The 27,014-nt window shown below is 44.8% G+C and overlaps 2 protein-coding genes across 4 annotated transcripts in view; one reads left to right on the forward strand and one right to left on the reverse strand.

The window, feature by feature from the left end:
• LOC106566369 (guanine nucleotide-binding protein G(t) subunit alpha-2-like) overlaps positions 1 to 3,511 on the forward strand; it is a 28,509-nt gene extending 24,998 nt beyond the window's left edge. For 2 of the 3 annotated variants that reach the window (XM_082959816.1, XM_082959815.1), the window contains exons 8-10: positions 154 to 307; positions 1,627 to 1,831; positions 2,924 to 3,511. In XM_082959816.1, the coding sequence (XP_082815942.1) occupies positions 154 to 307; positions 1,627 to 1,814 (342 nt within the window). In that variant the 3' untranslated portion in view covers positions 1,815 to 1,831; positions 2,924 to 3,511. Of the gene's footprint in view, positions 1 to 153; positions 308 to 703; positions 751 to 1,626; positions 1,832 to 2,923 lie in introns of those variants that run through there. The other variant, XM_082959817.1, reaches the window with a different exon arrangement.
• A 2,061-nt stretch (positions 3,512 to 5,572) lies between these two features.
• Positions 5,573 to 27,014, reverse strand: part of gnai3 (guanine nucleotide binding protein (G protein), alpha inhibiting activity polypeptide 3) — a 73,146-nt gene continuing 51,704 nt past the window's right edge. Inside the window, exons 5-9 of the mRNA XM_045692881.2 lie at positions 21,719 to 21,847; positions 20,111 to 20,240; positions 18,315 to 18,468; positions 12,933 to 13,143; positions 5,573 to 11,084 (exon numbers count right to left, since the gene is read on the reverse strand). Coding sequence (XP_045548837.1) covers positions 12,953 to 13,143; positions 18,315 to 18,468; positions 20,111 to 20,240; positions 21,719 to 21,847 — 604 coding nt within the window. The 3' untranslated portion in view covers positions 5,573 to 11,084; positions 12,933 to 12,952. The remainder of the gene's footprint in view (positions 11,085 to 12,932; positions 13,144 to 18,314; positions 18,469 to 20,110; positions 20,241 to 21,718; positions 21,848 to 27,014) is intronic.

Raw genomic sequence — 27,014 nt, forward strand, 5'->3', positions numbered from 1 at the left:
ACAGATGAGAGACGCTGATATGGCTCAACCATATTGCACACCTCACCAGCTAGTGTGACCGCAGCTAGCTAGTGGAGGTTGATCTCGACTGTTCAGTAGCCCGACGACGGCTGCGACATCCTTCATTCCTCTTCTGTCCTCTACTCTTTTCAGAACCGCATGCACGAGTCTCTCCATCTATTCAACAGTATCTGCAACCACAGGTTCTTCGAGGACACCATCCACGTGCTCTTCCTCAACAAGAAGGACATCTTCCAGGAGAAGATCAAGAATGTCCACCTCAATGTCTGCTTCCCCGACTACGATGGTGAGTCCTACTCTGAGTCCCAAATGGCAAAAAAATATGTTTTCCATGACCTTTTGACCTTTCAGTTTGAGTTTATTCACCGTGTGTGATGAATGAATACAGGCTGAATTATATCCGGCAGTGATTGGGAGTCCCATAGGGCTGCGCACAATTGGCCCAGCGTCGTCCGGGTTTGGCTGTCATTGTAAATAAGAATTTGTTCTTAAATGACTTGCCTAGTTAAATAAAAGGTTAAATAAAAATAATATACATACTAAAAAAATGAATACATTGAAATCTTTCTCACTCAATTAAAACACATTAAGAAACTCCCTCTTATACCCTCTGTCAAACACATACGAAGACACCAGCAACTAGTCTCTGATCAGTTTTTACAGCTCTCTTATCTCCCTATAGGGCCTAACACATACGAAGACACCAGCAACTAGTCTCTGATCAGTTTTTACAGCTCTCTTATCTCCCTATAGGGCCTAACACATACGAAGACACCAGCAACTAGTCTCTGATCAGTTTTTACAGCTCTCTTATCTCCCTATAGGGCCTAACACATACGAAGACGCCAGCAACTAGTCTCTGATCAGTTTTTACAGCTCTCTTATCTCCCTATAGGGCCTAACACATACGAAGACGCCAGCAACTAGTCTCTGATCAGTTTTTACAGCTCTCTTATCTCCCTATAGGGCCTAACACATACGAAGACGCCAGCAACTAGTCTCTGATCAGTTTTTACAGCTTTCTTATCCCCCTATAGGGCCTAACACATACGAAGACACCAGCAACTAGTCTCTGATCAGTTTTTACAGCTCTCTTATCTCCCTATAGGGCCTAACACATACGAAGACGCCAGCAACTAGTCTCTGATCAGTTTTTACAGCTCTCTTATCTCCCTATAGGGCCTAACACATACGAAGACACCAGCAACTAGTCTCTGATCAGTTTTTACAGCTTTCTTATCTCCCTATAGGGCCTAACACATACGAAGACACCAGCAACTAGTCTCTGATCAGTTTTTACAGCTCTCTTATCTCCCTATAGGGCCTAACACATACGAAGACGCCAGCAACTAGTCTCTGATCAGTTTTTACAGCTCTCTTATCTCCCTATAGGGCCTAACACATACGAAGACGCCAGCAACTAGTCTCTGATCAGTTTTTACAGCTCTCTTATCTCCCTATAGGGCCTAACACATACGAAGACACCAGCAACTAGTCTCTGATCAGTTTTTACAGCTCTCTTATCTCCCTATAGGGCCTAACACATACGAAGACGCCAGCAACTAGTCTCTGATCAGTTTTTACAGCTCTCTTATCTCCCTATAGGGCCTAACACATACGAAGACGCCAGCGACCACGTGAAGATGCAGTTTGAGTCTCTGAACTTGAGGCAGGCGGAGAAACCCATCTACACCCACATCACCTGCGCTGTAGACACACAGGACGTGAACCAGGCCTTCAACACCATCACAGACGTCATCAAAATCAACCTAAAAGACGCCGGGCTGTTCTGAGCAGCTCCTGACTGAAGGTACAGTATGACAGGCCTGTATTACTGCCTGACACACGCACACACCTCAGTGCTGAACAGGAAATCATGTAGGACCGACATTAGTCCTGTGGCCTCACTGAAACAAGGCCCGGCTGCGAACAGACCATCTGCAGACACACTGTAATAAGGCCTGGCTGTGGACAGACCATCTGCTGACACACTGTAATAAGGCCCGGCTGTGGACAGACCATCTGCTGACACGCTGTAATAAGGCCCGGCTGTGGACAGACCATCTGCAGACACACTAATAAGGCCCGGCTGTGGACAGACCATCTGCTGACACACTGTAATAAGGCCTGGTTGTGGACAGACCATCTGCTGACACACTGTAATAAGGCCCGGCTGTGGACAGACCATCTGCTGACACACTGTAATAAGGCCCGGCTGTGGACAGACCATCTGCTGAAACGCTGTAATAAGGCCCGGCTGTGGACAGACCATCTGCTGACACACTGTAATAAGGCCCAGCTGTGGACAGACCATCTGCAGACACACTGTAATAAGGCCCGGCTGTGGACAGACCATCTGCTGACACACTCCATCTCCACCCTATCCCTGTCCCTCCATCTCCACCCTATCCCTGTCCCTCCATCTCGACCTTATCCCTGTCCCCTCCATCTCCACCCTATCCCTGTCCCTCCCTCTCCACCCTATCCCTGTCCCTCCCTCTCCACCCTATCCCTGTCCCTCCCTCCCCATCTCCACCCTATCCCTGTCCCTCCATCACCACCCTATCCCTGTCCCTCTCCACCCTATCCCTCCCCATCTCCACCCTATCCCTGTCCCTCCCTCCCCATCTCCACCCTATCCCTGTCCCTCCCTCCCCATCCCCACCCTATCCCTGTCCCTCCATCTCCACCCTATCCCTGTCCCTCCTATATTAGAGCAGCTGTGAGGCATTGCAGTATTGGAGCGTGTCCTTTTGTTCCAGTTTAGGGGACCAAAACAAAACTGAATGTGCAGACATGATTGGTCTATAACACTCCCAAAAATGTTTTTCCAAAAAATAATGTATGAATGTTAAAAAAGTGACATATTAAATGGACTTCCTTTTTTTCTTCATCTCTCCAGAACTTCCATCACCCAACTCCTTGGTTTTATTTAGGCACTGTGCTGGAGGAGGTGGACAGTTGGTAGACAACTGTTTATCTGCTGTCATCGTCACCACCACCGAGCCCTGGGTTCCTCGGATGCATCCCTCTACTACAACATCATCATCATCATCAAGTCCATTGGGTAGAAAACAGTAGTATCAACATTTAACATTTTTGTTGTAAAAAAAAAATAACAAAAAAAAATGCTCCTTGGCGTGAAGCATTTGGACGGCACTTATATTGTGTAATGTCCCTTTAAAACCCCCTGAAGCTAGTGTATTTGTTTTACCTTCAGTAGTCTCCTGCTGTTTCTCTTTAACTTGTAAAAAGTTACCAAGTTAACAGCAGATATTTGAAAATTGTCATCCATTTCTAATTTAATCTATTTTAATAGCATAAACTGTGTATTGTGAGACACAAGCTTAGACTAAATAAGAATAGACCGAACTCTATTTTGACCAGACCAATATATCTTACTGTGAGAAAGAGAACGTTTTGAATATTACGTTTGTTCTTATTTTTGAGGTGTAGAGACATAAAATAAAGTTGGATAGACTTCTCTGTACTCTTGTTTTTGATAACTGAAGTTTACACCGATTACACCGACAGTACCAGACACCGATTACCCCGACCGTACCAGACACCGATTACACAGACCGTACCAGACACCGTTTACACCGACCGTACCAGACACCAATTACACCGACCGTACCAGACACAGTTTACACCGACCGTACCAGACACCGATTACCCCGACCGTACCAGACACCGATTACACCGACCGTACCAGACACCGATTACACCGACCGTACCAGACACCGATTACCCCGACCGTACCAGACACCGATTACACCGACCGTACCAGACACCGATTACCCCGACCGTACCAGACACCGATTACCCCGACCGTACCAGACACCGATTACACCGACCGTACCAGACACCGATTACACCGACCGTACCAGACACCGATTACACCGACCGTACCAGACACCGATTACAAGGGCCGTACCAGACACCGATTACACCGACCGTACCAGACACCGATTACACCGACAGTACCAGACACCGATTACCCCGACCGTACCAGACACCGATTACACAGACCGTACCAGACACCGTTTACACCGACCGTACCAGACACCAATTACACCGACCGTACCAGACACAGTTTACACCGACCGTACCAGACACCGATTACCCCGACCGTACCAGACACCGATTACACCGACCGTACCAGACACCGATTACACCGACCGTACCAGACACCGATTACCCCGACCGTACCAGACACCGATTACACCGACCGTACCAGACACCGATTACCCCGACCGTACCAGACACCGATTACCCCGACCGTACCAGACACCGATTACACCGACCGTACCAGACACCGATTACACCGACCGTACCAGACACCGATTACACCGACCGTACCAGACACCGATTACAAGGGCCGTACCAGACACCGATTACACCGACCGTACCAGACACCGATTACACCGACCGTACCAGACACCGATTACACCGACCGTACCAGACACCGATTACACCGACCGTACCAGACACCGATTACACCGACCGTACCAGACACCGTTTACACCGACCGTACCAGACACCGATTACACAGACTGTACCAGATACAGATTACACCGACCGTACCAGACACCGATTACACCGACCGTACCAGACACCGTTTACACCGACCGTACCAGACACCGATTACACAGACTGTACCAGATACAGATTACACAGACCGTACCAGACACCGATTTTAGACAGTACTGACACAGAAAAAACAAACTGTTGTTTGCAGCACTATCATTTAGACTTGGGAGTCAATTCCATTTAAATTCCAGTCAATTCATGAAGTTCATTGACATTTCAATTCTAAATCCAATTCTCTTCAAAGAGAAAAATGAGGAATTTTGTTTACTTTCTGAATTGACCTCAACAGTGCTACTATTCCTCTTCTGCTTGACCTGTGATATGAGAGCAGAGTGGACGGACCAAACGCCTTGGATAGATACAATTGAATCAGACTCACACTGTGATGACTACAGTTGAGTTGTACTTAATACTATTACATAGAGAACCTGAACGACTTGTGAACATGGGAATCACATCACACTTTACCATCAGCTGGTGGTTTTATTTATTTTATTTAACTAGTCAAGACAAGTCAGTTGAGAACAAATTCTTATTTACAATGACGGCCTACCCTGGGCCAAACCCCCCCCTTAACACGGAAGACGCTGGGCCAATTGTGCACCGCCCTATGGGACTCCCAATCACGACCGGTTGTGATACAGCCTGGAATCAAACCAGGGTGTCTGTAGTGACGCCTCTAGCACTGAGATGTAGTGACTTAGACCGCTGCACCACTCGGGAGCCCTTGTGTTGTTTATGAAGACAAGGGATGTGTCCCAAATGGCATCATATTCCCTATGGGCCCTGGTCAAAAGGGCATCATATTCCCTATGGGCCCTGGTCAAAAGGGCATCATATTCCCTATGGGCCCTGGTCAAAAGGGCATCATATTCCCTATGGGCCCTGGTCAAAAGTAATACAAGGGAATAGGGTGCCATCTAGGATGCAACCAAGGATAGAAAAATAGAGCAGAGAGTTGAAGTGCCATCATTTAATAGAGTTAATAGTAACACATCTGAACAAAGTCAACCTGAACCAGAAGTATAATGTGACCACCTCATCTGATCCATCTACAGGGTTGTATTCATTAGTGCACACCGTTTCAAAACATAGCAAAACAACATTTGGCAACAGGGGAAAAAAAATTACAAAAAAATAAAATAAAAGAGTGTTTCTTATTGGACAACTTCAGGTAGTCCCTTCCTTCCTGTTTCAGTGTATTTTATTCCGTTTGGTACCTGATGAATATGACCCTGGAATGTAAGGTGACCGAGGCGGAAGCCATGACAGTCTCTAACCCAGATAGTTCGTGGCTATTTGACAAACTGTTTTCTGGACAAAATAAATGCTCAGTGGAGTTCTCCTTGGTTCCGAACCCGTCATGTTTCTTATGTAAACGTAACCCAACCCATAACCTAACCTTTCCAGGAGTTACTTGCTTAGTATCACATTTGTTGCCTAAACTGAACTAAATCACATTTGTTCCTGCCTCCCGTAGAACAAGACGGGATAAGAAAAACTAAATTTCTGCAAGTGAAGAAGGCATGTAGTGGGGTTCTGACCACAGCTTTCCCCTCTGTAAAAAGAAATGTTGTTACACACTTGATCTAGTTCATTGGTCAGTTCATTCTTAATACACTTTGGATAAAATACATCGCTTAATTAATTATAAAGGCTATAAAATATCAAGATGTGAATTCCAAAATTGTCTTTCATTCAGATAAATCAATAAGTATTGTATTATAAAGTGGTGTGATACAAGTATTAATCTCACTTGACAATAATCAATATTCAATGATCAATATTATACAATAATGTGCCGTAGTGAACAAGAGTCCTAACATATAAAAATACTGTTCAATACAAAGTGGTCCATTTGTAATTTAAGTTTTGGAAAATGAAAGAACAAATAAGGACGTAGCCTAGGTAAAATCTCTCATGTTAAAGTTTAGACAGGACTTTAAATAAGAATGTAGCCTAGGAAAAAACGTGATAAAAGATGGCCGATTTAAAACGGAAAGAGTTAGGTGCACGTCAAATCTGTCACATTAATTCCCGATCCATCTTTAGAGCGTGGACACTACTTATAGATGGAATCTGATTTTATAAAGAAATCCCAAATGAAAAAGACAGTTTGAACAACTCCATACAAACAACACGTCATAAAGACATGGTTTTACAGGAAATTAAATGAGATATCTAACTCAGTGAACGAATGCAACAAAGTGTAGATTATATATAAAAAAAAGTTACATTTTGGTCCTTCGCCCTATACTGAGTAGACAAAACATTATGAACACGTGCTCTTTCCACCAGACTGACCAGGTGAAAGTTATAATTGTAGATGAAGGGGAGGATGTCTAAGCCTTGAGATAATTGAGACATGGATTGTGTACGTGTACCATTCAGAGAGTGAATGGGCAAGAGAAAAGATTTAACCACCTAAGGTCGATGTCCACACCCCAGTGGAAAATGAATTAGCATAAGAAAATACAAATATCATTTAAAAACCTGTCAGTTTAAGCTAGGGATATGTTTTTGCTTTGGATGCATCTTAATCCACCGCCGATGTAACACTTCCTCATCTGTGGTGAAAGGTGACAAAGCTAGAGAGGTGTTTGTCAGACCATGAAACATTCTAGAATAATAGCGAAGACATCAAAACTAATGAAATAACACATATGGAATCATGTAGTAACCAAAAAAAGTGTTACATCAAAATATATTTGAGATTCTACAAATTAGCCACCCTTTGCCTTGATGACAGCTTTGCACACTATTGGCATTCTCTCAACCAGCTTCATGAGGTAGTCACCTGGAATGCATTTCAATTAACAGGTGTGCCTTGTTAAAAGTTAATTTGTGGAATTTCTTTCCTTCTTAATGCGTTTGAGCCAATCAGTTGTGTTGTGACAAGGTAGGGGTGGTACACAGAAAATAGCCCTATTTGGTGAAAGACCAAGTCCATATTATGGCAAGAACAGCTCAAATAAGCAGAGAGAAACGACAGTCCATCATTACTTTAAGACATTTTCCCGGTCAATCAATCCGGAAAATGTCAAGAACTTTTCAAGTTTCTTCAAGTGCAGACGCAAAAAACCATAAAGTGCTATGATGAAACTGGCTCTCATGAGGACCGCCACAGGAAAGGAAGACCCAGAGTTACCTCTGCTGCAGAGGATAAATTCATTAGAGTTACCAGCCTCACATTGCAGCCCAAATAAATGCTTCACAGAGTTCAAGTAACAGATACATCTCAACATCAACTGTTCAGAGGAGACTGCGTGAATCAGGACTTCATGGTCGAATTGCTGCAAAGAAACCACTACTAAAAGGACACCAATAAGAGAAGAGACTTGCTTGGGCCAAGAAACACAAGCAATGGACATTAGACCGGTGGAAATCTGTCCTTTGGTCTGATGAGTCCAAATTTGAGACATTTGGTTCCAACCGCCGCGTTTTTGTGAGATGCAGAGTAGGTGAACGGATGATCTCTGCATGTATGGTTCCCACCGTGAAGCATGGAGGAGGATGTGTGGGGGTGCTTTGCTGGTGACACTATCAGCGATTTATTTACAATTCAAGGCACACTTAACCAGCATGGCTACGACAGCATTCTGCAGCGACACACCATCCCATCTGGTTTGCGCTTAGTGGGACTATAATTTGTTTTTCAACAGGACAATGACCCAAAACACACCTCTAGGTTGTGTAAGGGCTATTTGACCAAGAAGGAGAGCGATGGAGTGCTGCATCAGATGACCTGGCCTCAACAATCGCCCAACCTCAACCCAATTGAGATTGTTTTGGATGAGTTGGACCGCAGAGTGCAGGAAAAGCAGCCAACAAGTGCTCAGCATATGTGGAAACTCCTTCAAGACTGTTGGAAAAGCATTCCAGGTGAAGCTGGTTGAGAGAACGCCAAGAATGTGCAAAGCTGTCATCAAGGCAAAGGGTGGCTACCTTGAAGAATCTAAAATCTAAAATATATTTTAATTTGTTTAACACATTTTTTTTTTAGTTACTACATGATTCCATATGTGTTAGTTCATAGTTTTGATGTCTTCACTATTATTCTACAATGTAGAAAATAGTAAAAATAAAGCACTCCTTAAATGAGAAGGTGTGTCCAAACTTTGGGCTGGTACTGTAAATGTTTGCTGATCTTTCTTATATCTCAGATATAAGTAGGTGCCAGGTTTGTGTCAAGAACTGCAACGCTGCTGAGGTTTTTCAAGCTCAACAGTTTCCCGTGTGTATCAAGAATGGTCCACCACCCAAAGGACATCCAGCCAATTTGACACAACTGTGGAAAGCATTGGAGTCAACATGGGCCAACATCCCTGTAGAATGCTTTCGACACCATTCTCCAATAATTTGAGGCTGTTCTGAGGGCAAAAGGGTTGCAACTCAATACCTGGAAGTTGTTCTTAATGTTTTGTACACTCAGTGTATACCAGTATTGTGTCAATCTATAGATGGGAGCACTGGAATGGAGAGAAGGGATGTGTTCCAAAGACACCCTATTCCCCTATATGGTGCACTACTACTCTGGTCAAAGGTAATGCACTATATAGGGGATTGGGTGCCATTTGGGACACAACCAAGGATAATTTCTACTATCTGTGTGATTTGTTGGTTAAATCAACCAAATGCCATAAAAACATCACTCCACTCCATCTACACTGAACAAAAATATAAACGCAACATGCAACAATTTCAAAGATTTTACTGAGTTACAGTTCATATAAGGAAATCAGTCAATATAAATAAATTCATTAGGCCCTAATCTATGGATTTCACATGACTGAGAATACAGATATGCATCTGTTGATCACAGATACCTTAAAAAAAAGGTAGGGGCGTGGATCAGAAAACCAGTCAGTATCTGGTGTGACCACCATTAGCCTCACGCAGCGCGACACATCTCCTTCACATAGAGTTGATCAGGCTGTTGATTGTGGCCTGTGGAATGTTGTCCCTCTCCTCATCAATGGCTGTGTGAAGTTGCTGGATATTGGCGGGAACTGGAACACGCTGTTGTACACGTCGATACATGTCTGGTGAGTATGCAGGCCACGGAAGAACTGGGACATTTTCAGCTTCCAGGAATTGTGTACAGATCCTTGTGACATGGGGCCCGTGCATTATCATGCTGAAACATGAGGTGATGGCGGCAGATGAATGGCACGACAATGGGCCTCAGGATCTCGTCACGGTATCTCTGCATTCAAATTGCCATCGATAAAATGCAATTGTGTTTGTTGTCCGTAGTTAATGCCTGCTCATACCATAACCCCACCGCCACCATGGGGCGCTCTGTTCACAACGTTGACATCAACAAACCGCTCGCCCACAAGACGCTATACTGTCTGGCTGGCTCTGCAATCTGCTCGGTACAGTTGAAACCAGGATTCATCTGTGAAGAGCACACTTCTCCAGTGGGCCAGTGGCCATCGAAGGTAAGCATTTGCCCATTGAAGTTGGTTACAACGCCGAACTGCAGTCAGGTCAAGACTCCGTAGATGAGCTTCCCTGAGAAGGTTGTACAAACCCCCAGTTTCATCAGCTGTCCGGCTGGCTCGTCTCAGACAATCCTGGTGAGGAAGAAGCCAGATGTGGAGGTCCTGGGCTGACGTGGTTCACACGTGGTCTGCGGTTGTGAGGCCGGTTGGACGTATTGGCAAATTCTCTAAAACGACGTTGGAGACAAGAAATTAACATTAAATTCTCTGGCAATAGCTTTGGTGGACATTCCTGCAGTCAGCATGCCAATTGCACAGTCCCCTAAAACTTGGGTCATCTGTGGCATTGTGTTGTGTGACAAAACTGCACATTTTAGACTGATGTTTTATTGTCCCCAGCACAAGGTGCACCTGTGTAATGATCACACTGTTTAATCAGTATCTTGATATGCCGCACCTGTCAGGTGGTTGGATTATCTTGGCAAAGGAGAAATGCTCACTAACAGGGATGTAAACAAAATTCTGCACAAAATTTGAGAGAAATAAGCTTTTTGTGCGTATAGGAAAATGTCTGGGTTCTTTTATTTCAGCTCATGAAACATGGGACCAACACTTTACATGTTGCGTTTATATATTTTTGTTCAGTGTAAATTATCTGGAAGTAAAAACAGAAGTATTCTGTAGTTTGACTTGGCAGTTCCCATAGAAGTCACAGTGACTATATTTCATTTCACTGCTTAAGGTTTACCCCACAGTTCAGTTCTGTCCTGAGCTCAGTGTATCAGAGGGTTGGAGAAAAAACATGGAGAAACATGGAGAAAAAAAAAAAAAAGTGGTAAAAACGGAAACAATCCCAAAATGCAGTATTCATCATCCGCTGTATTCAGCATTGCAACCAACAGTCTCAATCGCTGGTTCTACTTTCCATAATCTTCTTCTACTTCCACGATCATCTAATGCAAATGTCCCAGGTCATCTCATATCTTCATCCCCCTTCCATGAGGCTCACGGTCCACCAGACACCTACAGAAGAGAAAGAGAGAGGATAAAAGTGAACCATTATAAAAAAACTATATCTATGACTGCATCCAATCTGTGCTAACATCCCAATGAAGCACGCCCCCTCATGAATCCAAGTTGTGCTAACATCCCAATGAAGCACACCCCCTCATGAATTTTCATTACAACACCTACACATGCTGCCACTGAATCTAACAATCAAGAGGACAAAGAATCTGTAACATACATCTTGGCATTCTGCGGACTATCCAGTCCTTTCAGATATTACCCAAATGCCCCAAAAAGAATAAAAGCTTCTGCAGCTTTAACCAATAACAGGTGTACATCTACAGTGATTCAGTATGTACAAAGTTCAAAAGGTCACTAACCTGAAGCTCCCTGTCACCTCCTTAGAGGCCAAACCCTAACAGGTCTCACAGCAAGGACATGTTAGAGCCCTCATGGTTGTGGGTTCAATCACCCCGCAAGCCTTTCTGTGGGTTCAATCCCCCCGCTAGCCTTTCTGTGGGTTCAATCCCCCTGCTAGCCTTTCTGTGGGTTCAATCCCCCTGCTAGCCTTTCTGTGGGTTCAATCCCCCCGCTAGCCTTTCTGTGGGTTCAATCCCCCTGCTAGCCTTTCTGTGGGTTCAATCACCCCGCTAGCCTTTCTGTGGGTTCAATCCTCCTGCTAGCCTTTCTGTGGGTTCAATCACCCCGCTAGCCTTTCTGTGGGTTCAATCCCCCTGCTAGCCTTTCTGTGGGTTCAATCCCCCTGCTAGCCTTTCTGTGGGTTCAATCCCCCTGCTAGCCTTTCTGTGGGTTCAATCCCCCTGCTAGCCTTTCTGTGGGTTCAATCCCCCTGCTAGCCTTTCTGTGGGTTCAATCCCCCTGCTAGCCTTTCTGTGGGTTCAATCCCCCTGCTAGCCTTTCTGTGGGTTCAATCACCCCGCTAGCCTTTCTGTGGGTTCAATCCCCCCGCTAGCCTTTCTGTGGGTTCAATTCCCCGCTAGCCTTTCTGTGGGTTCAAACCCCCGCTAGCCTTTCTGTGGGTTCAAGCCCCCCGCTAGCCTTTCTGTGGATTCAATCCCCCCGCTAGCCTTTCTGTGGGTTCAATCCCCCTGCTAGCCTTTCTGTGGGTTCAACCCTCCTGCTAGCCTTTCTGTGGGTTCAATCCTCCTGCTAGCCTTTCTGTGGGTTCAATCCCCCCGCTAGCATTTCTGTGGGTTCAATCCCCTCGCTAGCCTTTCTGTGGGTTCAATCCCCCTGCTAGCCTTTCTGTGGGTTCAACCCCCCCGCTAGCCTTTCTGTGGGTTCAACCCCCCCGCTAGCCTTTCTGTGGGTTCAATCCCCCCGCTAGCATTTCTGTGGGTTCAATCCCCCCGCTAGCATTTCTGTGGGTTCAATCCCCCTGCTAGCCTTTCTGTGGGTTCAATCCCCCTGCTAGCCTTTCTGTGGGTTCAATCCCCCTGCTAGCCTTTCCTATACAGTGGGGCAAAAAAGTATTTAGTCAGCCACCAATTGTGCAAGTTCTCCCACTTAAAAAGATGAGAGAGGCCTGTAATTTTCATCATAGGTACACGTCAACTATGACAGACAAAATGAGAATTTTTTTCTCCAGAAAATCACATTGTAGGAATTTTTATGAATTTATTTGCAAATTATGGTGGAAAATAAGTATTTGGTAATTAACAAAAGTTTCTCAATACTTTGTTATATACCCTTTGTTGGCAATGACACAGGTCAAACGTTTTCTGTAAGTCTTCACAAGGATTGACTAAATACTTTTTTGCCCCACTGTATCTATTTTCCTGCTGTCTCAATAAAGCAAAAAAATACATGAGGGTGGAATTCCACAAGTCAAAGGTCACTGACCTGAAGATTCCTGCTCCCCCTCAGTAGAGTCCACACTCCTTGAGGTTGATCTTGATGATGACATCTGTGACGGCGTCGAACACGAACTGAACGTTCTTGGTGTCGGTGGCACAGGTGAAGTGGGTGTAGATCTCTTTAGTGTCCTTCCTCCTGTTCAGATCCTCAAACTGACACTGGATGTAGGCTGCTGCCTCCTCATATGTACTGGCTCCTGTAGTAATAATAATAGTGCATTATGGGTACTGTAGTACACTGAATGTAGGCTGCTGCCTCCTCATATGTACTGGCTCTTGTCGTAATAATAATAGTGCATTATGGGTACTGTAGTACACTGAATGTAGGCTGCAGCTTCCTCATATTAATCTCCATCTAACTACTTAGGTAAACATATGAATTGCCTGTTGCACAACGTTCGGCGCAGGTGTTGGTAACTAGTTCGCCATACACCTGCGCAGGTAATTCACATGTTTACCTAAGTAGTTAGATGGTTTGTCATTAAATGTATTAGATAGACATGCTTTCAATATCCGTACATTATTGACCCGTGACTGAAAATTTTGAAGTACTTTAGCTAAAACCCTCAAACGAGGTGACGTCAGACCGTCTACTTAAGTAGGCAATAGAACAAAGAAGCCTGTCTATCATGCTCATTGATTGGGTTAAGACGAACTGTCACTCCAACACTAGCGGACCAATGGAGACACATTGTCTACGCCTCCACGTAAACCTTCATGGAAAAATAATGCTACAACTCGCAATCGAAAAGACTGGCAGTGAAAGCAAAGATACGAGTTGCGTAACCAAAAAGGTAGTACATGCAGGCAAGATATATGTATATAATAGGTTTGGTTGCTGTGAAAGTTTAACCGAAAACGATTTATGCATTCGTTTTCAATTATATTTTTTTATCATTTGTCACAGTTTTGCTCTCGCTTTAAAATGATTTGGTTACGAGTTTTGGGGTTTTGCTATTGATGTCTTATTTTTGTTTACAATTCTATACATTTTTCTTTCAATTGTTTGGTTTTTGATTTCAACATCCATTATTTCACCCGTCCTCGAAAATATGTTTACATTCTCAACTTTATTTTTCAAGTTCAAAATTTATTTTATTTGGAATTCAATACATATGGTGTGAAATTGACCCCAATATTAAACTCTGTATCTGGCTCTCTGTCTGTCTGTCTGGTTACCTCGATTGGTAGGCTCACGTCACTGGACAGCTCGCAGCTGGGTTTCCCTTTGTAATCCATGATGGTTTGCAAGCCCTGCCACGTCCGACGTCAGTGTCGGTGTAGTAGGATTTGATCTTGGTCATGTATTGACGCTTTGCTTGTTTGACAGTTCGTCGGAGGGCGTAGCGGAATTTCTTATAATCGTCCGGATTAGTGTCCCGCTCCTTGAAAGCGGCAGCTCTAGCCTTTAGCTCAGTGCGGATGTTGCCTGTAATCCATGGCTTCTGGTTGGAATATGTACGTACGGTCATTGTGGGGACGATGTCGTCGATGTACTTATTAATGAAGCTGGATGTGGTAAATGTGCGCCTACGGAGCTGTGAAGGGAACGGCACCTCCATACCTTCAGGCTCTGATCAGGCCCTACACCCAAACAAGGGCACTGCGTTCATCCACCTCTGGCCTGCTGGCCCCCCTACTTCTGAGGAAGCACAGTTCCCGCTCAGCCCAGTCAAAACTGTTAGCTGCTCTGGCACCCCAATGGTGGAACAAGCTCCCTCACGACGCCAGGACAGCGGAGTCAATCACCACCTTCCGGAGACACCTGAAACCCCACCTCTTTAAGGAATACCTAGGATAGGATAAAGTAATCCTTCTAACCCCCCCCCCCCCCTTAAAAGATTTAGATGCACTATTGTAAAGTGGTTGTTCCACTGGATATCATAAGGTGAATGCACCAATTTGTAAGTCGCTCTGGATAAGAGCGTCTGCTAAATGACTTAAATGTAATGTAATGTAATGTAAATTCCTCAATGCCATCAGACGAATCCCGAAACATATTCAAATCTGTGCTAGCGAAACAGTCCTGTAGCTTAGCATCGGTTTCATCGGACCACTTCCGTACTGAGCGCGTCACTGGTACTTCCTGTTTTAGGTTTTGCTTGTAAGCAGGAATCAGGATAGTTATGGTCAGATTTGGGCGAGGGAGAGCTTTGTTTACATCTCTGTGTGTGGAGTAAAGGTGATCTAAAGTTGTCTCCTCTAGTTGCCCAGGTGACTGGTAGAAATGAGGTAAAACAGATTAAATTTGTCCTGCATTAAAATCACCGGCCACTAGGAGAGCAGCCTCTGGGTGAGCATTTTCCTGTTTGCTTATGGCCGGCCCTACACAGGTCGTTGAGTACGGTTTTAGTGCCAGCATTGGTTTGCGGTGGTAAATAGACAGTTACGAAAAAGATATACTGAACAAAAATATAAAACGCAACATGTAAAGTGTTGGTCCCATGTTTCATGAGCTGAAATTAAAGACCCCAGACATTTTCCATACGCACAAAAAGCTTATTTATCTTACATTTTGTGCACAAATTTGTTTACATTCCTGTTAGTGAGCATTTCTCCTTTGCCAAGATAATCCATCCACCTGACAGGTGTGGCATATCAAGAAGCTGATTTAATGGCATGATCATTACACAAGTGCACCTTGTGCTGGGGACAATAAAAGGCCACTCTAAAATGCAAATTTTTGTCACACAACACAATGCCACAGTCTCAAGTTTTGAGGGAGTGTGCAATTGGCATGCTGACTGCAGGAAACTTCACCAGAGCTGTTGCCAGAGAATTGAATGTTCATTCCTCTACCATAAGCCTCCCTCAACTTTGTTTTAGAGAATTTGGTAGTATGTCCAACCAGCCTCACAACCGCAGACCATGTGTAAACAGGCCAGCCCAGGACCTCCACAAAACTAATTCTGATTGGCTGTGCCTGGCTCCCAAGTGGTAGGCCTTTGTCCTCCCAGGCCCACCCATGGCTGTGCCCCTGCCTAGTCATGTGAAATCAATAGATTACGGCCTAATGAATTTATTTAAATTGACTGATTTCCTTAAAACTCAGTCGTTGAAAAAAAATAATTGTTGATATTGTTGCATGTTGCGTTTATATTTTTTGTTCAGTATAGATGAATAGTCTCTTGGTAAATAGTATGGTCTACAGGTTATCATGTGGTATTTTATCTCAGGCAAGCAGAACCTTGAGATTGAATATTTTATCTTATTGAACCTCTCTTACTGGCACTATAGCAGAGAGCATTGGCCATATCCCCGGTGACTGAAACTTTTTTTTTTCTTAGGACAACAATTTTGTCCTTCAGGCTCGATGGACATCATAGCCTACGTCTCCCCTTTTCATAGGCCGCGATAAATACAGCTTCCTCAAGCTTGAAAGCCACGCGCCGCCTCAAGCTTGAAACCCACGCGCAGCCTCAAGCTTGAAAGCCACGCGCCGCCTCAAGCTTGAAAGCCACGCGCCGCCTCAAGCTTGAAACCCACGCGCCGCCTCAAGCTTGAAACCCACGCGCCGCCTCAAGCTTGAAACCCACGCGCCGCCTCAAGCTTGAAACCCACGCGCCGCCTATGACTCCTTGTATTATATATAGCAGATCAAAACATTTATTTTAAGACTGTCGCAGAGCCAATGCCAACGGATATCGGTAGTAGAAAGGCAAGCCAAAGCAAAACTTTGAGAAGTTCCGAAAAAAGCCAACCATTTAACGATGCTTGATTTAGTTGTCCAGGTAACCATGGAACCAATGGAATGGTCCCAAAATAGGAAACACAACAGGTTTGAACAGCTTTTTCTATAATGCCTTTGTGCTTTAAAAAAAATAAAAAAATACACAAACTAGTTGAATCAGGAACAACTCAACCACTTCCAAGTATTTCATATCATGTATGTGTTGTGTGTATTCTTCACATGCGCACAGGCGTGTGTGTGTTACAGTTGAAGTCGGAAGTTTACATACACCTTAGCCAAATACATTTAAACTCAGTTTTTCACAATTCCTGACATTTAATTCAAAAAAAAAATCCCTGTCTTAGGTCAGATAGGATCACCACTTTATTTTAAGAATGTTAAAGGTTAGAATAATAGTAGAGAGAATGATATATTTCAGCTTTTATTTCTTTCATCACATTCCCAGTGGGTAAGAAGTTTACATACACTCAATTAGTATTTGGTAGCATTGCCTTTAAATTGTTTAACTTTGGTCAAATGTTTTGGGTAGACTTCCACAAGCTTCCCACAATAAGCTGGGTGAATTTTGGCCCATTCCTCCTGACAGAGCTGGTGTAACTGAGTCAGGTTTGTAGGCCTCCTTGCTCACACACACCTTTTCAGTTCTGCCCACAAATGTTCTATAGGATTGAGGTCAGGACTTTGTGATGGCCACTCCAATACCTTGACTTTGTTGTCCTTAAGCCATTTTGCCACAACTTTGGAAGTATGTTTTGGGTCATTGTCCATTTGGAAGACCCATTTGCGACCAAGCTTTTAACTTCCTGACTGATGTCTTGAGATGTTGCTCCAATATATCTATATAATTTCCTTCCTCATAATGCCATCTATTTTGTGAAGTGCACCAGTCCCTCCTGCAGCAAAGCACCCCCACAACATGATGCTGCCACCCCCATGCTTCACAGTTGGGATGGTGTTCTTTGGCTTGCAAGCCTCCCCCTTTTTCCTCCAAACATAACAATGGTCATTATGGCCAAACAGTTTTATTTTTGTTTCATCAGACCAGAGGACATTACTCCAAAAAGTACGATCTTTGTCCCCATGTGCAGTTGCAAACCGTAGTCTGGCTTTTTTATGGCGGTTTTGGAGCAGTGGCTTCTTCCTTGCTGAGCGGCCTTTCAGGTTATGTCGATATAGGACTCGTTTTAGTGTGGATATAGATACTTTTGTACCTGTTTCCTTCAGCATCTTCACAAGGTCCTTCGCTGTTGTTCTGGGATTGATTTGCACTTTTCGCACCAAAGTACGTTCATCTCTAGGAGACAGAACACATCACCTTCCTGACAGGTGTGACGGCTGCGTGGTCCCATGGTGTTTATACTTGCATACTATTGTTTGTACAGATGAATGTGGTACCTTCAGGCATTTGGAAATTGCTCCCAAGGATGAACCAGGCTTGTGGAGGTCTACAAATTTTTTTCTGAGGTATTTGGCTGATTTCTTTTGATTTTCTCATGATGTCAAGCAAAGAGGCACTGAGTTTGAAGGTAGGCCTTGAAATACATCCACAGGTACACCTCCAATTGACTCAAATTATGTCAATTAGCATATCAGAAACTACTAAAGCTGTAATGACTCCAACATAAGTGTAGGTAAACTTCCGACTTCAACAGTACTTGTAGTATGCTTATCACCCACCTGCGTACTCGGGGTAACAGATGGTGAGTGGACTCCTGGCAATCTTCTCCTCAAAGAGATCCTTCTTGTTGAGGAAGAGGATGATGGAGGTGTCTGTGAACCACTTGTTGTTGCAGATGGAGTCAAACAGCTTCATACTCTCATGCATACGGTTCTATAGAGGAGACCCGGAAACACAGTGTGGAATAGATATGGACAAAAATCCATTTGGCAATAAACTGACATTTGTTTGTGCGAAAACGATAAATCTGCAATACATTTTTTTTTGGGGGGGGGGGGTGCTAGAGCTGGGCGATATGGATATAAAGTCAGGTCGTGATAAACTATTTAGCTTGATAACAATAAATACAACAACAACAAAAATGTAAAGTCTAACATATCCAGGGAATGCATAGTTGATATGTAACCTGTCAAAATAGGATCCAGTATGATCAGATTTATTTGGGGCTTTTCAGAGAATTTGCCGACATCTTTGCGCATATTGACTTGAATTGTCTATAATGTTCACCATCTGAGGAAGTGGGAACTCAACACTTTCTAACAATAAATATGATATTGTTGCTACAGTACCTTCAGAAAGTATTCATACCCCTTGACTTATTCCACATTTTGTTGTGTTACAGCCTGAATTCAAAATGGATTAGAAATATCATTTACACACAATACCCGATAATGACAAATTGAAAACATGTTTAGACATTTTGGCTACTGTATTTAAAATGTAATAGAGAAATATGTCATTTATACTAAACAAAAATATAAACGCAACATTGGTCCCAAAGCGTTGGTCCCATGTTTCATGAGCTGAAATAAAAGATCTCAGAAATGTTCCATACGAACAAAAAGCTTATTTCTCTCTAATGTGTTTACATCCCTGTTACTGAGCATTTCTCCTTTGCCAAGGGAATCTATCCATCTGCCAGGTGTGGCATATCAAGAAGCTGATTAAGCAGCATGATCATTACACAGGTGCACCTTGTGCTTGGGACAATAAAAGGCCACTCTAAAATGTGCAGTTTTGTCACACAACACTACAGATGTCTCAAGTTTTGCGAGAGCGTGTAATTGGCATGATGACTGCAGGAATGTCCATCAGAACTGTTGCCATAGAATCTAATGTTTATTTCTCTACCATAAGCTGCCTCCAACGTTGTTTTAGAGAATTTGTCAGTGTGTCCAACTGGCCTCACAATCCAGTCTGTTATAAAGCCCTTTTGTGGGGAAAAACTAATTCCGATTGGCTGGGCCTGGCTTCCAAGTGCCATGGGTGGGCCAATGCCCACCCATGGCTGCGCCCCTGCGATAGATTAGGGCCCAATTTATTTATGTAAATTGACTGATTTGCAAACATTTTTTAAAACATGTTTACACTTCAGCAGATGGGTGAATTTTTTTTTTTTTATCGATTTTGAATTTAGGCTGTAACAACAAAATGTGGAATAAGTCAACGGTATGAATACTTACTGAAGGCTCTGTACTCACAGAAAGCTGTGACTCTCCTATCTGTAACTAGAACAACATTGGTTGTATTTTGAGCAACGGTCATACGCTTTCAGAATGCATCTCTCCCTCCTCTGTGCTCACAGTGGGGAGAGGGGTGAGAGTGGCTCGCGCCTCTCCCTCAACGCCTCTCCCTCAACGCCTCACCGCCTCTCCCTCAACGCCTCACCGCCTCTCCCTCAACGCCTCAACTCCTCTCCCTCAACACCTCAACTCCTCTCCCTCAACACATCTCCTCCAGACTTAACTGAAGACCCCTCACCCTCTCTCCACCCCTCCCTGCTACCCCTCCTCACCATCTCTTCATCCTCTGCCAGCACCAGGTCATAGTCACTGAGCGCCACACAGAAGATGATAGATGTCACGCCCTCAAAGCAGTGGATCCACTTCTTCCTCTCAGACCGCTGGCCGCCCACGTCAAACATCCTGAGGTGAAACAAAGGGACACAGGATAAGAGGGAGGTGACGCAGCAGGATAAGAGGGAGGTGACGCAGCAGGGTGAGGTGACGCAGCAGGGTGAGGTGACGCAGCAGGGTGAGGTGACGCAGCAGGGTGAGGTGACGCAGCAGGGTGAGGTGACGCAGCAGGGTGAGGTGAAGCAGCAGGGTGAGGTGACGCAGCAGGGTGAGGTGACGCAGCAGGGTGAGGTGACGCAGCAGGGTGAGGTGACGCAGCAGGGTGAGGTGACGCAGCAGGGTGAGGGGGCTACGGCTTCTTATTGACAGAAGAGATTTGACAACTGATTACACGCCACACACACACACACACACACACACACACACACACACACACACACACACACACACACACACACACACACACACACACACACACACACACACACACACACACACACACACACACACACACACTTTAGCTCCCTAATACAATTGACATCATGGAGATGACATCACTACTATGGTCATAGACAAGGCTCCTGTCTGTACCTGAGACCCACCCTCACTACTATGGTCATAGACAAGGCTCATGTCTGTACCTGAGACCCACCCTCACTACTATGGTCATAGACAAGGCTCATGTCTGTACCTGAGACCCACCCTCACTACTATGGTCATAGACAAGGCTCCTGTCTGTACCTGAGACCCACCCTCACTACTATGGTCATAGACAAGGCTCATGTCTGTACCTGAGACCCACCCTCACTACTATGGTCATAGACAAGGCTCATGTCTGTACCTGAGACCCACCCTCACTACTATGGTCATAGACAAGGCTCCTGTCTGTACCTGAGACCCACCCTCACTACTATGGTCATAGACAAGGCTCATGTCTGTACCTGAGACCCACCCTCACTACTATGGTCATAGACAAGGATTAGGCTTTTCACCGGACGTGCTACCTTGTCCAGGACCTGCTGTTTTGAACTCTCTGTTTTGAACTCTCCTAGGTTCCTGCCTTTCTTGGGAATTTTTCCTAGCCACCGTGCTTCTACATCTGCATCGCTTGCTGTTTGGGGTTTTAGGCTGGGTTTCTGTACAGCACATTGTGGCATCGGCTGATGTAAGAAGGGCTTTATAAATACATTTGATTGATTGATGGAGCAACTCACTTCAACTTAAATCAGACAGACAGACACCATATGGATGGTACCCCTGCATCCACCCAATCTTTGCTGAACACATACATCTATGAACAGACTGAGTGTCAACACCACTATTTAACTGGCCATTACTTATTTAGCTTTGCTTTCTCTGTGGGGGGGGGGGGGGGGTCAACGCTGGGTTACTCTAAAGCACTTTGTGACATCGGCTGATTGTATTAATTAAGAACTAATGGATTGTATTTGTCTATCGATGGGTATATCGGTGGGTATAAAGACTTGAGGCAGCGCTCCTTGAAGGTGTGTGTGTGTGTGTGTGAGGATAGCAGCAGGTATACTGACTTGAAGTAGAGCTCTTTGAAGGTAAAGTGTGTCTCCACAATGCCGGTAGTCTTGACTCTGGTCCTCAGCACATCTTGCTGGGTGGGGACATAACTCTGTTGGGCAATACGGTCCAGGTCATTCAGATAACTGAGGGAGGAGAGACAACGAGAAACAGGTCAGGAGAGAGAGACAGGGCAGGAGAGAGAGAGAGAGAGAGACAGGTCAGAAGAGCAAAAGAAAGAGAGAGACAGACAGAGGTCAGGAGAGAGTGAAAAAGAGAGACGGGTCAGGAGAGAATTATGGAAGTAATACTGAAGTAGTTTAGTGCCCTAAAAAACGTGTTAAATATGGATAAAAATAAATCTAAATAATATCTCAGATATAGGACAGACACTTTAAAACAAACTTCCTTTTTGATGTATTTTTGGACCATCTGTTTTTCCATGTATGCATCTGTTCAATGTGTTTCTACGGGGGAATAGCATTAAGGCCAAATTCAACGTTTCATCAAATATTTTTGGGGTTGTTTTTTTTTTGTATACCTGAAGGAGTCATAAAATTCCAAATCAAATAGCTAAATTATACTTCCATATGTTCCCTTAGTAGAACTGTTACTGTGGTTTTAATTACTATGCGTTTTACTTTTCTATTATTTCTCCATTTTCTTTCAATCGACATTGTTGGGAAGGGCCCGTCAGCATTTCACTGTTAGTCTACACCTGTTGTTTCTCTCTACATTGTTGGGAAGGGCCCGTCAGCATTTCACTGTTAGTCTACACCTGTTGTTTCTCTCTACATTGTTGGGAAGGGCCCGTCAGCATTTCACTGTTAGTCTACACCTGTTGTTTCTCTCTACATTGTTGGGAAGGGCCCGTCAGCATTTCACTGTTAGTCTACACCTGTTGTTTCTCTCTACATTGTTGGGAAGGGCCCGTCAGCATTTCACTGTTAGTCTACACCTGTTGTTTCTCTCTACATTGTTGGGAAGGGCCCGTCAGCATTTCACTGTTAGTCTACACCTGTTGTTTCTCTCTACATTGTTGGGAAGGGCCCGTCAGCATTTCAATGTTAGTCTACACCTGTTGTTTCTCTACATTGTTGGGAAGGGCCCGTCAGCATTTCACTGTTAGTCTACACCTGTTGTTTCTCTCTACATTGTTGGGAAGGGCCCGTCAGCATTTCACTGTTAGTCTACACCTGTTGTTTCTCTCTACATTGTTGGGAAGGGCCCGTCAGCATTTCACTGTTAGTCTACACCTGTTGTTTCTCTCTACATTGTTGGGAAGGGCCCGTCAGCATTTCACTGTTAGTCTACACCTGTTGTTTCTCTCTACATTGTTGGGAAGGGCCCGTCAGCATTTCACTGTTAGTCTACACCTGTTGTTTCTCTCTACATTGTTGGGAAGGGCCCGTCAGCATTTCACTGTTAGTCTACACCTGTTGTTTCTCTCTACATTGTTGGGAAGGGCCCATCAGCATTTCACTGTTAGTCTACACCTGTTGTTTCTCTCTACATTGTTGGGAAGGGCCCGTCAGCATTTCACTGTTAGTCTACACCTGTTGTTTCTCTCTACATTGTTGGGAAGGGCCCGTCAGAGTCTCACTGTTAGTCTACACCTGTTGTTTCTCTCTACATTGTTGGGAAGGGCCCGTCAGCATTTCACTGTTAGTCTACACCTGTTGTTTCTCTCTACATTGTTGGGAAGGGCCCGTCAGCATTTCACTGTTAGTCTACACCTGTTGTTTCTCTCTACATTGTTGGGAAGGGCCCGTCAGCATTTCACTGTTAGTCTACACCTGTTGTTTCTCTCTACATTGTTGGGAAGGGCCCGTCAGCATTTCACTGTTAGTCTACACCTGTTGTTTCTCTACATTGTTGGGAAGGGCCCGTCAGCATTTCACTGTTAGTCTACACCTGTTGTTTCTCTCTACATTGTTGGGAAGGGCCCGTCAGCATTTCACTGTTAGTCTACACCTGTTGTTTCTCTCTACATTGTTGGGAAGGGCCCGTCAGCATTTCACTGTTAGTCTACACCTGTTGTTTCTCTCTACATTGTTGGGAAGGGCCCGTCAGCATTTCACTGTTAGTCCACACCTGTTGTTTCACTCTACATTGTTGGGAAGGGCCCGTCAGCATTTCACTGTTAGTCTACACCTGTTGTTTCTCTCTACATTGTTGGGAAGGGCCCGTCAGCATTTTACTGTTAGTCTACACCTGTTGTTTCTCTCTACATTGTTGGGAAGGGCCCGTCAGCATTTCACTGTTAGTCTACACCTGTTGTTTCTCTCTACATTGTTGGGAAGGGCCCGTCAGCATTTCACTGTTAGTCTATACCTGTTGTTTCTCTACATTGTTGGGAAGGGCCCGTCAGCATTTCACTGTTAGTCTACACCTGTTGTTTCTCTCTACATTGTTGGGAAGGGCCCGTCAGAAAGCATTTCACTGTTAGTCTACACCTGTTGTTTCTCTACATTGTTGGGAAGGGCCCGTCAGCATTTCACTGTTAGTCTACACCTGTTGTTTCTCTCTACATTGTTGGGAAGGGCCCGTCAGCATTTCACTGTTAGTCTACACCTGTTGTTTCTCTCTACATTGTTGGGAAGGGCCCGTCAGCATTTCACTGTTAGTCTACACCTGTTGTTTCTCTCTACATTGTTGGGAAGGGCCCGTCAGCATTTCACTGTTAGTCTACACCTGTTGTTTCTCTCTACATTGTTGGGAAGGGCCCGTCAGCATTTCACTGTTAGTCTACACCTGTTGTTTCTCTCTACATTGTTGGGAAGGGCCCGTCAGCATTTCACTGTTAGTCTACACCTGTTGTTTCTCTCTACATTGTTGGGAAGGGCCCGTCAGCATTTCACTGTTAGTCTACACCTGTTGTTTCTCTACATTGTTGGGAAGGGCCCGTCAGCATTTCACTGTTAGTCTACACCTGTTGTTTCTCTCTACATTGTTGGGAAGGGCCCGTCAGCATTTCACTGTTAGTCTACACCTGTTGTTTCTCTCTACATTGTTGGGAAGGACCCGTCAGCATTTCACTGTTAGTCTACACCTGTTGTTTCTCTCTACATTGTTGGGAAGGGCCCGTCAGCATTTCACTGTTAGTCTACACCTGTTGTTTCTCTCTACATTGTTGGGAAGGGCCCGTCAGCATTTCACTGTTAGTCTACACCTGTTGTTTCTCTCTACATTGTTGGGAAGGGCCCGTCAGCATTTCACTGTTAGTCTACACCTGTTGTTTCTCTCTACATTGTTGGGAAGGGCCCGTCAGCATTTCACTGTTAGTCTACACCTGTTGTTTCTCTACATTGTTGGGAAGGGCCCGTCAGCATTTCACTGTTAGTCTACACCTGTTGTTTCTCTACATTGTTGGGAAGGGCCCGTCAGCATTTCACTGTTAGTCTACACCTGTTGTTTCTCTCTACATTGTTGGGAAGGGCCCGTCAGCATTTCACTGTTAGTCTACACCTGTTGTTTCTCTCTACATTGTTGGGAAGGGCCCGTCAGAAAGCATTTCACTGTTAGTCTACACCTGTTGTTTCTCTACATTGTTGGGAAGGGCCCGTCAGCATTTCACTGTTAGTCTACACCTGTTGTTTCTCTCTACATTGTTGGGAAGGGCCCGTCAGCATTTCACTGTTAGTCTACACCTGTTGTTTCTCTCTACATTGTTGGGAAGGGCCCGTCAGCATTTCACTGTTAGTCTACACCTGTTGTTTCTCTCTACATTGTTGGGAAGGGCCCGTCAGCATTTCACTGTTAGTCTACACCTGTTGTTTCTCTCTACATTGTTGGGAAGGGCCCGTCAGCATTTCACTGTTAGTCTACACCTGTTGTTTCTCTCTACATTGTTGGGAAGGGCCCGTCAGCATTTCACTGTTAGTCTACACCTGTTGTTTCTCTCTACATTGTTGGGAAGGGCCCGTCAGCATTTCACTGTTAGTCTACACCTGTTGTTTCTCTCTACATTGTTGGGAAGGGCCCGTCAGCATTTCACTGTTAGTCTACACCTGTTGTTTCTCTCTACATTGTTGGGAAGGGCCCGTCAGCATTTCACTGTTAGTCTACACCTGTTGTTTCTCTACATTGTTGGGAAGGGCCCGTCAGCATTTCACTGTTAGTCTACACCTGTTGTTTCTCTCTACATTGTTGGGAAGGGCCCGTCAGCATTTCACTGTTAGTCTACACCTGTTGTTTCTCTCTACATTGTTGGGAAGGGCCCGTCAGCATTTCACTGTTAGTCTACACCTGTTGTTTCTCTCTACATTGTTGGGAAGGGCCCGTCAGCATTTCACTGTTAGTCTACACCTGTTGTTTCTCTCTACATTGTTGGGAAGGGCCCGTCAGCATTTCACTGTTAGTCTACACCTGTTGTTTCTCTCTACATTGTTGGGAAGGGCCCGTCAGCATTTCACTGTTAGTCTACACCTGTTGTTTCTCTCTACATTGTTGGGAAGGGCCCGTCAGCATTTCACTGTTAGTCTACACCTGTTGTTTCTCTCTACATTGTTGGGAAGGGCCCGTCAGAGTCTCACTGTTAGTCTACACCTGTTGTTTCTCTCTACATTGTTGGGAAGGGCCCGTCAGCATTTCACTGTTAGTCTACACCTGTTGTTTCTCTACATTGTTGGGAAGGGCCCGTCAGCATTTCACTGTTAGTCTACACCTGTTGTTTCTCTCTACATTGTTGGGAAGGACCCGTCAGCATTTCACTGTTAGTCCACACCTGTTGTTTACGAAGTATGTGAAGGATAACATTTTATTTTATTTATTTAGACGGCATGTCCAGTCAATCAATCAAAAGGTATGTAAAGCCCTTTTTACAAAGTGAACAACAGTCAAGTGAACGTGACTGGAGGACATATTCTCTGGACAGACAGACAGACAGACAGACAGACAGACAGACAGACAGACAGACAGACAGACAGACAGACAGACAGAGCCGAGGCCAGAGAGACAGAGGCAGACAGAGACAGGCGCAGAGACAGAGGCAGAGACAGGCGCAGACAGACAGAGACAGACAGACAGAGACAGGCGCAGAGACAGGCGCAGAGACAGGCGCAGAGACAGGCGCAGAGACAGGCGCAGAGACAGGCGCAGAGACAGGCGCAGAGACAGGCGCAGAGACAGGCGCAGAGACAGGCGCAGAGACAGGCGCAGAGACAGGCGCAGAGACAGGCGCAGAGACAGGCGCAGAGACAGACAGACAGAGACAGGCGCAGAGACAGAGCAGACAGAGACAGGCGCAGAGACAGGCGCACAGACAGACAGACAGAGACAGACAGACAGACAGACAGACAGACAGAGACAGAC

This window comes from Salmo salar, chromosome 13 (assembly GCF_965601325.2).
Source record: "Salmo salar chromosome 13, fSalSal1, whole genome shotgun sequence".
Taxonomy (NCBI): Eukaryota; Metazoa; Chordata; class Actinopteri; order Salmoniformes; family Salmonidae; genus Salmo; species Salmo salar.